Here is a 12,527-nt window from a genome sequence, read left to right on the forward strand (position 1 = left end):
TAGACCAGCAGTAGGGCCTTCCCAGCCTCAGGTCTCAGGTTGACATGGAAGCGGTGTTAGCCAGAGGCAGCCTAGGGGAGCCCTAGGCTGCTCCTTCCCCAGAGGGGGTCTTGGTCCTATGCAGGCAGCTGGCCTGGTAGGAGACTCCAGCAGCCGCCCCTTCCACTCCTTTTCCTACCCCTCTGTCCTCTGTGCTGGAGGAGCTGCCACCACATGCCTCACCCACTTCAGTTCCTCATTCATTAAAAACCCTGAGAGAGGGGTGATGTGGAGGCTTCAGATAAAAACTAGGTTTAAAAGACAAAGCTAGAAAGGACAGTTCTTCATAGCTTTCTTTGGTGCTTTAAACAACATGCTTTCAAACTTTGTGGCCTTTGATGTTTGCTTACTCTTTGCTTAATTTAGCCTGGTTTTCTAGTCCTCACTGAACTGCTCCTGCTGGCATGGCCTGGTTTGGAGGGGGATGGGGTGGGGGCGGTGGCACTGGGTATGTTGGGCATCTGAGAATGGCAGAGGAAGCTAGAATTCTCTCTTCCCTGTCCTCTGAGTGGCTCCCCTCGTCTGTCAGAACATTACCAGCACTGTCAACGTCGGCATAAGCACTTTACAGTTAACAAACTGTACAGCCAGCTTGCCTCATGGGATCTTTTCACACACACCTCCCACCCCGCCATTGCCCCTCACAGCACAGGAACCATCTCAGTGTCCCCCTCGTCTCCCTGGTACACATACACACGTGCACACATATACAAGTAGTGCACACTTGCAAGAGCCAGCACGCCCCAAATTGCTCCCTGATGGGTGTTGGGGGCAGCTGCTGTCCATGAAGCCCAGGGACATCTGTTGCTCCTGCACTGCCCCCCTTCCCCCAAAAACTGGACTCAGCTTACCAGATGGAAGGCCTAATTTTTCGAGGCCCTTCTCGAAGTCTGAACCTTGGAAAGTGCCCAGGAGCTGGGATGGTTTGGGGATGGTTTGGGGAGGTAGGCTGTGGCTGCTCACCAGAGACGCAGAGCCTTTCCCCACAGCCACAGAGCAGCCTCTACTCTGCCACTTCCCTTCCTTCTTGCCCTGGGCTTCCCACCTTCATCACAACCTTGTTGGCAGCCCTGGGAGAGTCCAAACAGCACGGTGGCCAGTGGGGGTGCTGTAAGTGGGCCAGTGGGCCCAGGTAGGTGCAGAAGACATGGTGGGCCAGGACTGTGTCTGTGGTGCCTCGAGAGTAAGGGCAAGCTGCCTGGGAGGAACCTCCCCACGTGTGGCCTTAGGCAAGGCCGTGACCCTGGCGGCACCCCATGAGTACGTAGCTCAGCCAAGCGTGTTGTTCAATGCTGTAAGCTTATTCCCCTGCCCCACCCTGGGTGGCAGATTGGCCCCACCCTGGTGTCCTGTTTTTTAGGCACTCACAACCACACCCTAGCCAGCTGGCCTGTCCCTTCATCACCCAGAGGAGCAGGCACCCAAGGATGAAAAAGCTTCGTGACCTGGGGGCCTTTGGGAGGGTGGGCCCAGGGCCGGGAGAATCCTTGTTCTGCCCAGGCTGCTGGGCTGGAAGGCAATGCTCCCACCCAACTTCTGCCCTGGGGGTCAGTGCCAGCCCCGCGAAGGGCCATGGGTTGGTGAGTTGATAGCCGTTCACAGGAGCCTGCATCTCCTCTTTTCTCTTGGGGCTGACTCCAGTCTTCTGCAGTCCCAGGCCTGCTCCAGAGCTGCTATTTATCATCAGCAGAGGACTTTCTTCTGGCTACGAAGGCCAGTTTCCCCGAGCCCATCTCCTTTTTTTTTTGAGATGGAGTCTCGCTGTGTTACCCAGGCTGGAGTGCAGTGGTGCCATCGCGGCTCACTGCAACCTCTGCCTCCCAGGTTCAAGCCATTCTCCTGCCTTAGCGTCTCGAGTAGCTGGGACTACAGGCGCATGCCACCATGCCCCGCTAATTTTTGTATTTTTAGTGGAGACGGGTTTTCTTCATATTGGTCAGGCTGGTCTCGAACTCCTGACGTCGGGTGATCTGCCCACCTCGGCCTTCCAAAGTGCTGGGATTACAGGTGTGAGCCACCCCGCCAGGCCTCGATCTCCTTCTTTACCTTGACTTTGAGCAGAGTGAGGCTCAGGGAGGAGGTGGGTGTTGCAGTCTTTGTTCCTCTTTTCCTGATCCTGGAGATAATTTTGGAGATGGCCCCAAACTTGAAACTTGGTTTCTTAGCACCTTAAAGTGTGTCAGACTGGGAGTTTGACACCCTGGTCCCAGCGTCTCTCTGCCAGTGGCGAGCTGGACGACCTTGGACTAGCCGCATCGCTCTATGGGCTGCAGTGTGTTTGTGAGAGTGGGACTGGCCTCAGAGGCTGCCTCCATTGCAGTCAGTTTTTTGAACAAGAGTTGGGGCCTCGGTTTCCCATGGGATTTGTTTTCCACCAATGACACGTGGGTGTGAAGTAGTACCATAGAGTATTTGTCTCCTTGAAAAACAGACAAGAATCTTGAATAATAACACCAGGACCTACGATGTGCCTGGTGTCCTGCTAAACACCTTCACAGCTTTTGTTTATTTAAATCTCACAACATTCCTATGAGGCAGAGAGTGTTTTCCTCCTGATTTTTCAGGTGAGCAAACAGAGGCTCAGAAGTTACAAGAAGTAGCGGAGGCCTGGGTGGCTGTGGGGACCGTGTCCTTGATTATGAGGCTTGACAGCCCCTCTGGGACTTGGTTTTTGATCCTCAGAGCTGGAAGTTACCTTAAAGCTAGGCCTGTGGGTTTGGCTCACAGTTGAGAAGCTGAGGCCCAGAGAGGAGAAGTAAGCCGTGATGGGGCCTGGAACCAGGATCCTGTTGTCCAAGCGTATGCTGTGGTGCCACCCCCGGGAATTGTCTGGCTCTTCAGTCCGGCAGCGGAGCCGAGAATGCCCCCTTTGTCCCCAGTCTCTGCTGATACTCGACCTCCGTGCTCTGAAAGCTACAATTGTTACAGTGAGCTGGACTGCCCACGCTCCTGCCCCCGCCGCTTCCCACTGTGGGGCCCTTTGTGCTCCTGGGTCTCAGCACAACAGCCAGGCTGTTGAGCCAGAAAGTGCAGCGTGACTGGGAGAGGGCGACCTGCCATGTTCCTCCTGGCAGGGATTGTCCCTGTCCCAGCCCCAGCCGAGGGGGACTGAACACTGCAGTGATGAAGAGAGCGGTCCATGAGGGAGGTCAGGAGACCTGAATTTCAGTCCTGGCAATACCCCACCCAGCCTGCTCTGTGACCTCCCTCCCTCCCCAAGTCTCGGTCTCCTCATCTGTGAAACAAGAGGCTGGATAGTGGAGGAGTATGGAGAGGGGCTCTGGAGGGCAAAGGGAAGATTCCAGTGTGGGCCCATCCCCGGGCGGTAGAAAGAACACTGGGCCTGGGTCCAGGACAGCCAGGTCTCAGCTCAGGCATGGCAGCATCAGAGCTGTGTGTCCCCAAGCACAGCCCCAGCCTCTCAGGGCCTGGGCTGTCTGGTCTGTAAAGGGACTGGAGTGAATTACTCCTGCTGGGACATAGCACAGGGACTCAGGCATCAGGTGAACACTGGAGGCACCAGCACATGGCATTCTCTACCCATCCAGGCTTCCGGGAAACCTTGAGTTGGACTCCAGGAGTGTGTGGTTCTTTTTCTTTGTAATTTCTCCTTTTGAATAGACCATTGCCTTCCTTAACAACAACATTCGAAGAGGAATTGAGAACTACTATGACGATCTGGACTTCAAAAACATCATGGACTTTGTTCAGAAAAAGGTGAGCCAGGTGCTTTGGGGTAGAGATGCACCTCCCATGCCCTTAGTTCCCCATTCAGGCCCTGCTCAAGAAGATGGGGTGAGGGGCCAGGTGACTTATCCATTCCCAAAGCAGGTGACTGGCCAGGTTGGGAGGCAAGGGTGAGCATGGATGGTCCACCAAGGATGGGGAAGCCAGGACCCAACCTTCTCAGCCAGTCCTCTGCCCACATTCCTGGCCCAAAACCTTGTCACCCTTCTGTCCCTCTCCAGTTACACTGGCTTCCTACCCCCCCACCCCCAAATACAAAGTCAGGCATCGCTACAAGCAAACTTGCAGGGTCCTAGGGTACCACCCTCCAATGGGCAAGGATCCTCCTTCCTTGAGAGTGAGCAACCTCGAGGGGAGAAACCTCCCCCAGTCCAAAGCCCCCTCTGCCAAGTCTCTTCAGTGACAACTCACTCCTTGTCAAGTGAAAGACAGCCCTGATCGGGAGAAAGCTCTTCACTGATTTCAGTTTCCCCCAAATATGGGACACTGACCCAGACTCCTCTCTTACTTCCATGACACTTCTTGAATGTGATGATGATCCTTTTCCTTTTGGGACACCATCTCTCCCTCTAGGTCCACCCAAATCTGTTGGTGCAATACTACTACTAATAATAGCAGTGGTAGGGCCAGCCGCTGTCCTGGGTGGCTTTTGTACATCACCTTCACTTGGTCCTGAGCCTCAGCTTCCTCACCTGCATAAGGGGAATAATGACAGGAAGCTCTTGGGGCGTCATCATGAGGATTACCTTGACTTAATTTAGGAGACGTGCTTAGAACAGTGCCAGGCACAGGGTGAGACCCCAGCGCCAGCCGCGGGGATCATTGGTGTGTTCTCCTGGGTGAGGACAAGCAGAGTGAGGGCCGCAGGACCACTCAGCCGGGGCAGCACTTCCTGGGACATAATCTTGGGGGCCTCAGCTGGCCTGGGCCCCTGTGCCAGCCCTCAGTGGGAACCAGCCTCTCCCCACACGCAGGGCCACTTGCGGTGGCCGCACCCTTGGCCCAGACCTTCTCTTCAGTCACAACAGGTGCAGCCTCTGGAAGGCCTTTTTCTGCCAGGGATGTGCCTGCCAGCTTGGGCCGGGAGAGCTGACTTCTGCTCCGGGTGGAGTGAAATGTTTTTATTGGAACCAGCCTTTAGCTGGCTTGGGGATTTCATTTCTCCTGGGGTGGAGGTAGGAGGTGATTAATGCTGAATGAGCACTTGCTTGGTGCCAGGCCCAGTGCTGAGTGCTTCATGCATGGCACTATATGTAATCACAGCTCAGCTGTGCAGAGCTGCCATCCTTATTCTTGCTTTACAGACAACTATATGAGGCTCAGAGAGGCTGACCAACTTGCCTGAGGTTGCACAGCAGGGAGTGATGGTCTGAGGATTTGACCTTGGGTCTGTTCCATTGCAAAGCAAATGCCCTTTGAGCTGCATTGCAGAAAGACACTTCCAGATCCCGAAACCTGATGGCTTAAGGGGCACTGTGGGGACTCTGAAGGGTGTCTGGCTACCAGGACATGTACCACAGCCCTGGTTGAGCCCTCCAGTCCCAGCTCCCTGCTTCAGCTGGCTGGCAAAGCATTGCATGGTCCAGCCGGTGCTGCCCTCTCAGCCTCGTGCTCTGCACTCTCTCCGTCCCAGGCTGCTGCTGAAATACAAGCTTGTTTCTGTGTGGGGCCTTTGCATGAGTCGGCCGGCTTCTTCCTGTTTTCGTGTTTCAGAGGAAATAGCCTCTCTATAGCGAGCCCTTTTGTGACCTTCCAACCTAGAGCCGCCCCTCCCCAATCTTCCCGTTTCTCCATTTCCGGGGTGCACAGCACCTTTCCATCCAGTGCTCACTCTGTCTCTCCCCTGGAATGTGTTCCACCTAAGCAGGGGCTGCATTGCTTTTGCTCACCCTGTCTCTCCAGTGCCCAGGACAATGCCAGGCACATACCAGCCATCAGGAGGATTACCAACTACTTCCTACAGGAGCAGGGAGGGGAGGCAGGGAGGGTTTGGCTAAGGGGAGAGCCCCAGGCAGGTTGTGAGGTTCAGGTGCTCTCCTTGCTAAGGGCAGGGCCAGCTGAGCTGGACAGGGTGGCTCCTAGGGCGGGTGCAAAGGTCGGTTGAGGTGCAGGGACTTTCACAGAGTCATGCTCGGTCTCTGGGACTTTAAGGGCCATCTTTTCCAGCCCAGCACCTGCACTTGGGGACAGGAAGATGAAGAAGGTAGAGGCCAGTTGTCAAGGAAGCACCTTTCCTCCCCGTGTCTAGTCACTATCCCGATATTCCATCAAGAGGCAGTCCAGCCTTGGCTTCCATACCTCTCCAATGACAGGGGGTTCACTACCCTGTAGGCAGCCATGCCATACTTTGGCAGCTCCGACTGGAAAATGTACAGCCTCTCCCTGCACCAGGGTGACCCACATAATGAACTGCGTCTGTTTTCTGGCAGGGCCCTTTCCTGTCGTGGGAGCGGGGCCTGAGTGATGACAGCAGCTCCTCTTTCCTGCTTGCTTCCCTCCTTAGTTCAAGTGCTGTGGCGGGGAGGACTACCGAGATTGGAGCAAGAACCAGTACCACGACTGCAGTGCCCCTGGACCCCTGGCCTGTGGGGTGCCCTACACCTGCTGCATCAGGAACACGGTAGACACTGTTCCTGTGGGGGGTGGGAGGCTGTCGGGGACCCCAGATGGTACAACTCTTCTCTTGTTTCTCTCCCAAGTTGAAGATGGGTGGTGTGGGTGGATGGCGGGGAAGTAGGAGTTGGTGGCAGAGCGGACGCTTTCCTGATTCTCAAGGGCTCCTGAAAGTGGAGCTTCTGGGGGTTGGGGGTGGGGAGGCCATATCTTTCTTAGTGGTGTTGGTTAACATCTATTGAGCACCTACCTTGTGCAGGCCTGCTCTAGGCACTTTGGTGGTATTTAGTATTCACAGCCCTGTGAGGTACGTACTGTTATTTTACCCACTTTACAAATGAGGAAATTGAGGCACCCAAAGGCTAGGTGTCTTGCCCAAGGTTGGCAGGGCTGGGATGAAGTGCAGGCACCTGTTGCCTGAGCTACACTCTGGAGAACTGTGCAGGCCAGGTGAGGGCAGCAGGGAGAGGTGCCCAAGCCAGGGGAGCTTAGCTGGGGAGAGCTGGCTCTGTAGCATTAGTGGAGCCTGGTAGGACCTGCACCTTGGACATCTCTATTGGTCTTTGGCCTTGAGGTCCTGGTGATCATGAGCAGCAGAGTGCTTGGAAGGGGGTCTGATGACGTAAATGCCAGCCTCTTCCTCTCCCCAGCACGATCCTCTCGGCTCTGTCACCTTGGTCATTTGAGATGATGTCCTGTGTAGTCAGCGCTTAAGTGAAAGCCTTCATCAGTCCTTGTGTTTGACAAATGTGTCCAGAAACTGTTTCAGGATTGGAACGAGGTGGAGAGCTTTGCAATTACTCATGGGCCAGATAATCATGGAAAGTTTCTCTTCTGACATCGCCACCATTCTGTGCCCACTGCCAGATTCTGTAAACTGAGCAGCTGCCGGTGGGGGCCTCGCCCATGAGTCAGAGAGCCAGTGCCAAGTGCACTAGCTCTAAAAAAGGCTGGGCCAGGAGGGGAGCTTTGTTTGGAAATGTTAGCTGCCATTTTAGGGTAGTTCTCTGGGAAGGGGGTTGCTGAGGAGGAGCAGAGTTTCCAGAGAGGCCTGCATGGGATGATCCTGAGCCTCATCACCCAGGGCAGCAGCGTCTGAATACCTAAGCTGAGATGTGGAAGCCGAACTTGTATTCATTCATTCATTCAACAAATTTTGTATTCGTTCATTCATTCAACAAATTTTGGCTGAGGACCTACTCTATGCCAGACACATTTCCAGGTTCTGGGGGTGTAGCAAACGAAGTCTCTGCCTGCGTGGAGGTGACATCCTACTGGAGAAAACTGACAAACAAAATAAGTAAAGGATAGTTAGAGGGTCATAAATGCTAAGGAGAAGAAGAAGGTAGGGCATGGAGGATTGCAGTTTTGGATACTGAGAAAGGTGAGATCTGGGTGAAGCTCTGAAGAAAGCGAGGAAGGTGTCGGGGGGAGGGCCATTCCTGGCAGCAAGAACGGCTGTGCAAAGGCCCCAGGTGGGAATCACCCCAGGGCGTTTGAGAAATGCACGGAGTGGCTGGAGCACAGGGAGTTACAGGGGAGGATGGTAGGAGGTGGAGTCAGGGAGGAGTGACAGGGACCATACAGGGCGGCATGGAAGAGTGGCACTCTGACTTGGTTTCACAAGAACCAGCCTGGCTGTTGTGAGGTACATGCTAGATGAAGGAATAGAGTTAGAGGCTGATATGCAGTGATCCAGGGGTCACAGGTCATCTTGTCCGGGAAGGTGCTCTTGGATCAGCACCTGTGGCAGTAGGAGCCAGAAGCGGGACTGGGCAATGAAGGGAGTTGAGCAGTGATGCAGCCTCAGCTCAGTTCGGCTGGAGGCCTCAGCCACATCTACAAGGACAGCCGTTCAGAGTTGTCCCCTACTGGGATGAGGGGGCCAGGCCTTCACACTCCCACCCACATTGACCAGGCATTGCATGAGTCCAGTGGTCCACCCAAGAAAGGACTTGCTGGCTCTGTTCAGCCAAGAACAGACTAATACACCAAGAGCAAAGAGAGGGATTGATTGATAATAAGGAATTGGCTTGTGTAATTATGGAGGCGGGCAAGTACCAAGATCTGCAGGGTGAGTCAGCAGGCCAGAGACCCAGGAGAGCTGAGGGTGGAGCTCCCATTCAAAGGCCGATCAGGCTCCAGACCTAGGAAGAGCCAGCGTTTCAGTTCACGCCCGCAGGTAGCCAAGCAGGGAGAAATCTCCTATGGTCAGAGGAGAGGGCAGTCTTTTGTTCTGTTCAGGCCTTCACTGATCAGATGAGACCTCTCCCCCTTGGGCAGGGCCATCTGCTTTACTTAGTCTGCTGATTTAAACATTATCCTCATGCAGAAACATCCCTGCAGAGACACCCAGGATAATGTCTGGCCAAATATCTGAGTATCCCATGGCCTGGTCACATTGACATGTAAAATTAACGATCACATGAAGTAGTTACTGCAGGGGGCTGACAGCTAAGGGCTCCCCACAGCATCCTTGCACCAGGCAGAAGAAGACAGATGCTTGGAGCTGGGTGGTGGTGGTGGTGGTGTTGGAAGCGGTGACATTCTGGCTGTATTTTGCAAGTAAGCCTACAGGATTTGCTGGCATAGCAAATGTGGGCGATGAGTGAAAGAGAGAAATCAAGGAGGATACCCAGGTTTTGGTCTGAGCCACAGGAAAGATGGGGCTGCCGCTGCCTGAGAGGGGAGGACTGCAAGGAGGCAGGTTGGGCGACCAGGAGCTCAGTGTGGACATGGGGGGCTTGAGAGCCTGTTCAGCATCCCAGCAGGGATGTCAACGATGCGGTTGGATATAGGAGTCTGGAGTTCTGGGGACGACTAGGTTGGGGATATAAACACGGACACCGTCTGCAGAGAGGGTAGAATCTGAAGACAGCATCTGAATGAGAGCACTGAGGTAGGGAGGAGCCTTCCCCTGGCCGGGGTTATCTGACCATTGATTCTCCCTGTGCCACTACACCTGGATGATTTTCTCTAAGTGTGAAATAGGGCATTCCCTTCCTCCATAGAACTAGTTGATTTGTGTCCAAATCTATTTATTTTACACTATACCATTCAGCCTACAATTTGAGCAAGTACACAGGACATATGTAGTGTAAAAAACTAAAATAACATTAAAAATCAGGACTGTGGAAATTGTATTCTCGGATAGGAGGCCTAGATGGTAGAGAAAAATATAAAATCCTGCTATCTCAGCCTCAGGGCCTCATGGACTCACTGAAAAGGAGCTGAGCCTCATTTCTGGTGGCTTGGAGCAGGGCTCCCCCACCTCCAGGCCATGAACCAGTACCAGTCAGTGACTTGTTAGGAACCAGGTCTCACAACAGGAGGTGAGCAGAGGGTGGGGGAGCATTACCGCCTGAGCTCCACCTCCTGTCACATCGGCAGTGGCACTAGCGTCTCACACGAGCACAAACCCTATTGTAAACTGTGCATGCAAGGGATCTAGGTTGCGTGCTCCTTATGAGAATCAAACTAATGTCTGATGATCATCCTGAAACCATCTTCCCCCACCCCTCCGCACCCCATCCTGTGGAAAAATTGTTTTCCTTGAAACCAGTCTCTGGTGCCAGAAAGGTTGGAGGCCACTAGCTTAGAGTTTCCTGGCAGCCAAAAGGAAAAGGGAGACATGGTCTGTTACATTGTTACTGTTCAGCAGAACATACCAGTTCTTCAGGAAAAGTACCTTTTTCTCTAACACTCAGCTTTGAAAGAAATGTCTGAAATGAGCTTCCAATAGAGGATTTGAGCCATAGAAGTTCACATAGGGCTGTAAAATCTGGTTATACCAGGATATATCCCTGGGAGCTGTTGGTGCAGAGGGCAGCATGCTTCTACATTAAATGGCTCCAGACTGCTGTGCCTGCTGAGCTCTTGGGACCAATTTTCACGAACCTCCCCTCCCTTGTTGTTGGCTACCCCTTAGGGGCCTGTCGTGAAGGCCCCCCTCCCTGTCCCATTAGCTGCTCAGTCTGCTCAGGGTGAGAGGATGCACACATGAACGTTGCTGTGGTCTTCTGGCTGCCCAGGAGTCCCCTTTCTGACTTCCTGTCCTGTGGCCCTGTGCAGGATGGAAGAGGCTACTGGACCCTGGTCTTGGGGCCTGTGAACTTCAGCAGAGCCTCTTGCAGAATATCGATTCTGTGGTCAGGCAGGTAAACCCAGACAGGCTTTACTTTTGGAAAGACTGTGGATGCATCCCCTGGCAGGGCGAGGTGAGTCCCCCCTGGGCCTGGAGAAGGGTTCTGGGCTCTGGCACCAGAGAGGCCTCTGCCAGTTGTCTGTCTGCTAAGAGACTTATCACCCCCGGGTCACCAGAGCTGGTCCAGTGAAGTCACTCTTATCACCTCCTTATGTACCATGCAGCTTACCTATTTGTTATGTTCATTATCTCCCTTTCTGTAGCGTAAGTTCCATGAAGGCAGGGACTTTGTCTTGTTGTTCAAGACTTTTGTATTTCAAGTGACTAGAACTGGGATTGGCATGCAATAGGTGCTCAGTTAATATTTGTTCAATGAACAAATGAATGATGAACCAACGAGATGGAAAGCACTCACTCCCATCATGTGCCCTTGCACCTGCTCTCCAGGCCTGACCCTCTCCATAGGGGTCGTGTTTATGGCCTGGAAGGGCCAGAAACACTGGCTGGAACTGAGGCTACCTGGAGAACCAGCTAGACAGAGGGAAGTTATCTTGCCTGCACATCAAGCCTGACATTTAGATTGACCTAGATGACATCTGGAGCCCAACCCTCTTTCTTGGAAGGAGAGAAGACACCCTCCCTTACCTTTCCAGGGGCTGGAATTATGAACAAATCACACCTGCCAGCGTTCCTGTGCTTCTCCATGTGTCCAGCCCTATGATAAGCACTTTACACATGTGCATCTCACTTTATGTCTCTAGAACAGCCCTAGGAGGTGGGGTTCTGTGATCATCACAGCCTATTCATTCATTCATTCATTCATTTGCTCAGTTAACAAATACGTATTGAGTACCTCTGCGTGCCGGTTCCTTGGCAGCCCATCTAAGGTTGGTCACAGCTCCTAAGTGGCAGAGCAGGATCTGGACCCAGGAAATGTAACACCAGAGGGCACATTGGGGGCTCTGCTGTTGACCCCCTGAGTCGTCACTGGCGCCTGCGGCATCCATCCCCCACGGCAGTGTTCACTTAGATGTAGAGCAGCAGGGCTGGCGGGGATCACGGGCTGGACCAGGGAGTCTCACTCTCTTCCCTGGTGGTTGGAGAAGGAGACCCTGCAGGGCACACATATTGATGGGAAGTGCCCGCGGCAGCCTGTGAGTTAGGGCCTGCCTGGGGAGGGGTTTGATGAGGTCTAGGGTGTGACCGCAGCTTTCCCTATGCCTAAATTAATCAGTAGTCGGGAATTCTGGAGAGCACCTCTCTTCCCAAGAAGGAAGTTTTGGCAGCCCTCTCCGCTGGTGGAGCAGTGGTCTGTGGAACAGAGAAGCGTGGCCAGGAGCCCTGGCCTGGACTTCAGGTAAACCACAGCTGACCCTGTGCCAGCTGTGGTCTGAGGTTTTCCTCCCCAAGAGCCAGCGGTGCAGGAACAGCCCCACCCCGACCTCTGAGACGGTGCATTACCATGTGAACAAAGCAGTGCTCTGGGGTGGTCATAGCCCGGGAGCCTGGGCAGCACGCCTTTCTCTGGGGTCCTGATCTGCTGCTTGTGGAGGGGTGGTTCTCCCTTGTAAAAGTCATGGAACCTGCGTTCCTACAGTTTTTTCACAGGGCATTTCTTGGAGGAGGAGGTGGTTATGATGGAGACTCAAACCAGACTGCCTGGGTCGGAATCTCAGCTCCAACCCTGCTGGACAGTGCAACTCTGTGCTTCAGTTTTCATCTGCAAAATGGGTAGGATAATAGTGCCTTTTTGAGTTAGAACCGTTATAAATATTAGCTATTATACATTTTCATTTCAGACAGAAGTTGTCAACACCATGTGTGGCTACAAAACTATCGACAAGGAGGTAATGTCTTTGAAATGCCTTTCCCTGGAAATGTTGCTCTTCCTGTTCCACCCTGGGGTGATTGGAGGGGTTTATTGAGGTCAGGGTCCTGGCCACTGAGATTTTCCAACATTCCTGGCTGTGATCCAGAGCCAGGG

The 12,527-nt window shown here is 53.6% G+C and overlaps 1 protein-coding gene across 2 annotated transcripts in view; it reads left to right on the forward strand.

Moving 5' to 3' along the window:
• The window catches only part of TSPAN15 (tetraspanin 15), a 78,809-nt gene that overhangs the window by 39,147 nt on the left and 27,135 nt on the right, over positions 1–12,527 (forward strand). The window contains exons 4-6 of one of the 2 annotated variants that reach the window (XM_033209942.1): positions 3,661–3,756; positions 6,290–6,406; positions 12,141–12,274. In XM_033209942.1, coding sequence (XP_033065833.1) covers positions 3,661–3,756; positions 6,290–6,406; positions 12,141–12,274 — 347 coding nt within the window. Of the gene's footprint in view, positions 1–3,660; positions 3,757–6,289; positions 6,407–12,140; positions 12,275–12,342; positions 12,391–12,527 lie in introns of both variants that reach the window. The other variant, XM_033209940.1, reaches the window with a different exon arrangement.

This window comes from Trachypithecus francoisi, unplaced genomic scaffold (genome assembly GCF_009764315.1).
Source record: "Trachypithecus francoisi isolate TF-2019V2 unplaced genomic scaffold, Tfra_2.0 Lachesis_group9, whole genome shotgun sequence".
NCBI lineage: Eukaryota > Metazoa > Chordata > Mammalia > Primates > Cercopithecidae > Trachypithecus > Trachypithecus francoisi.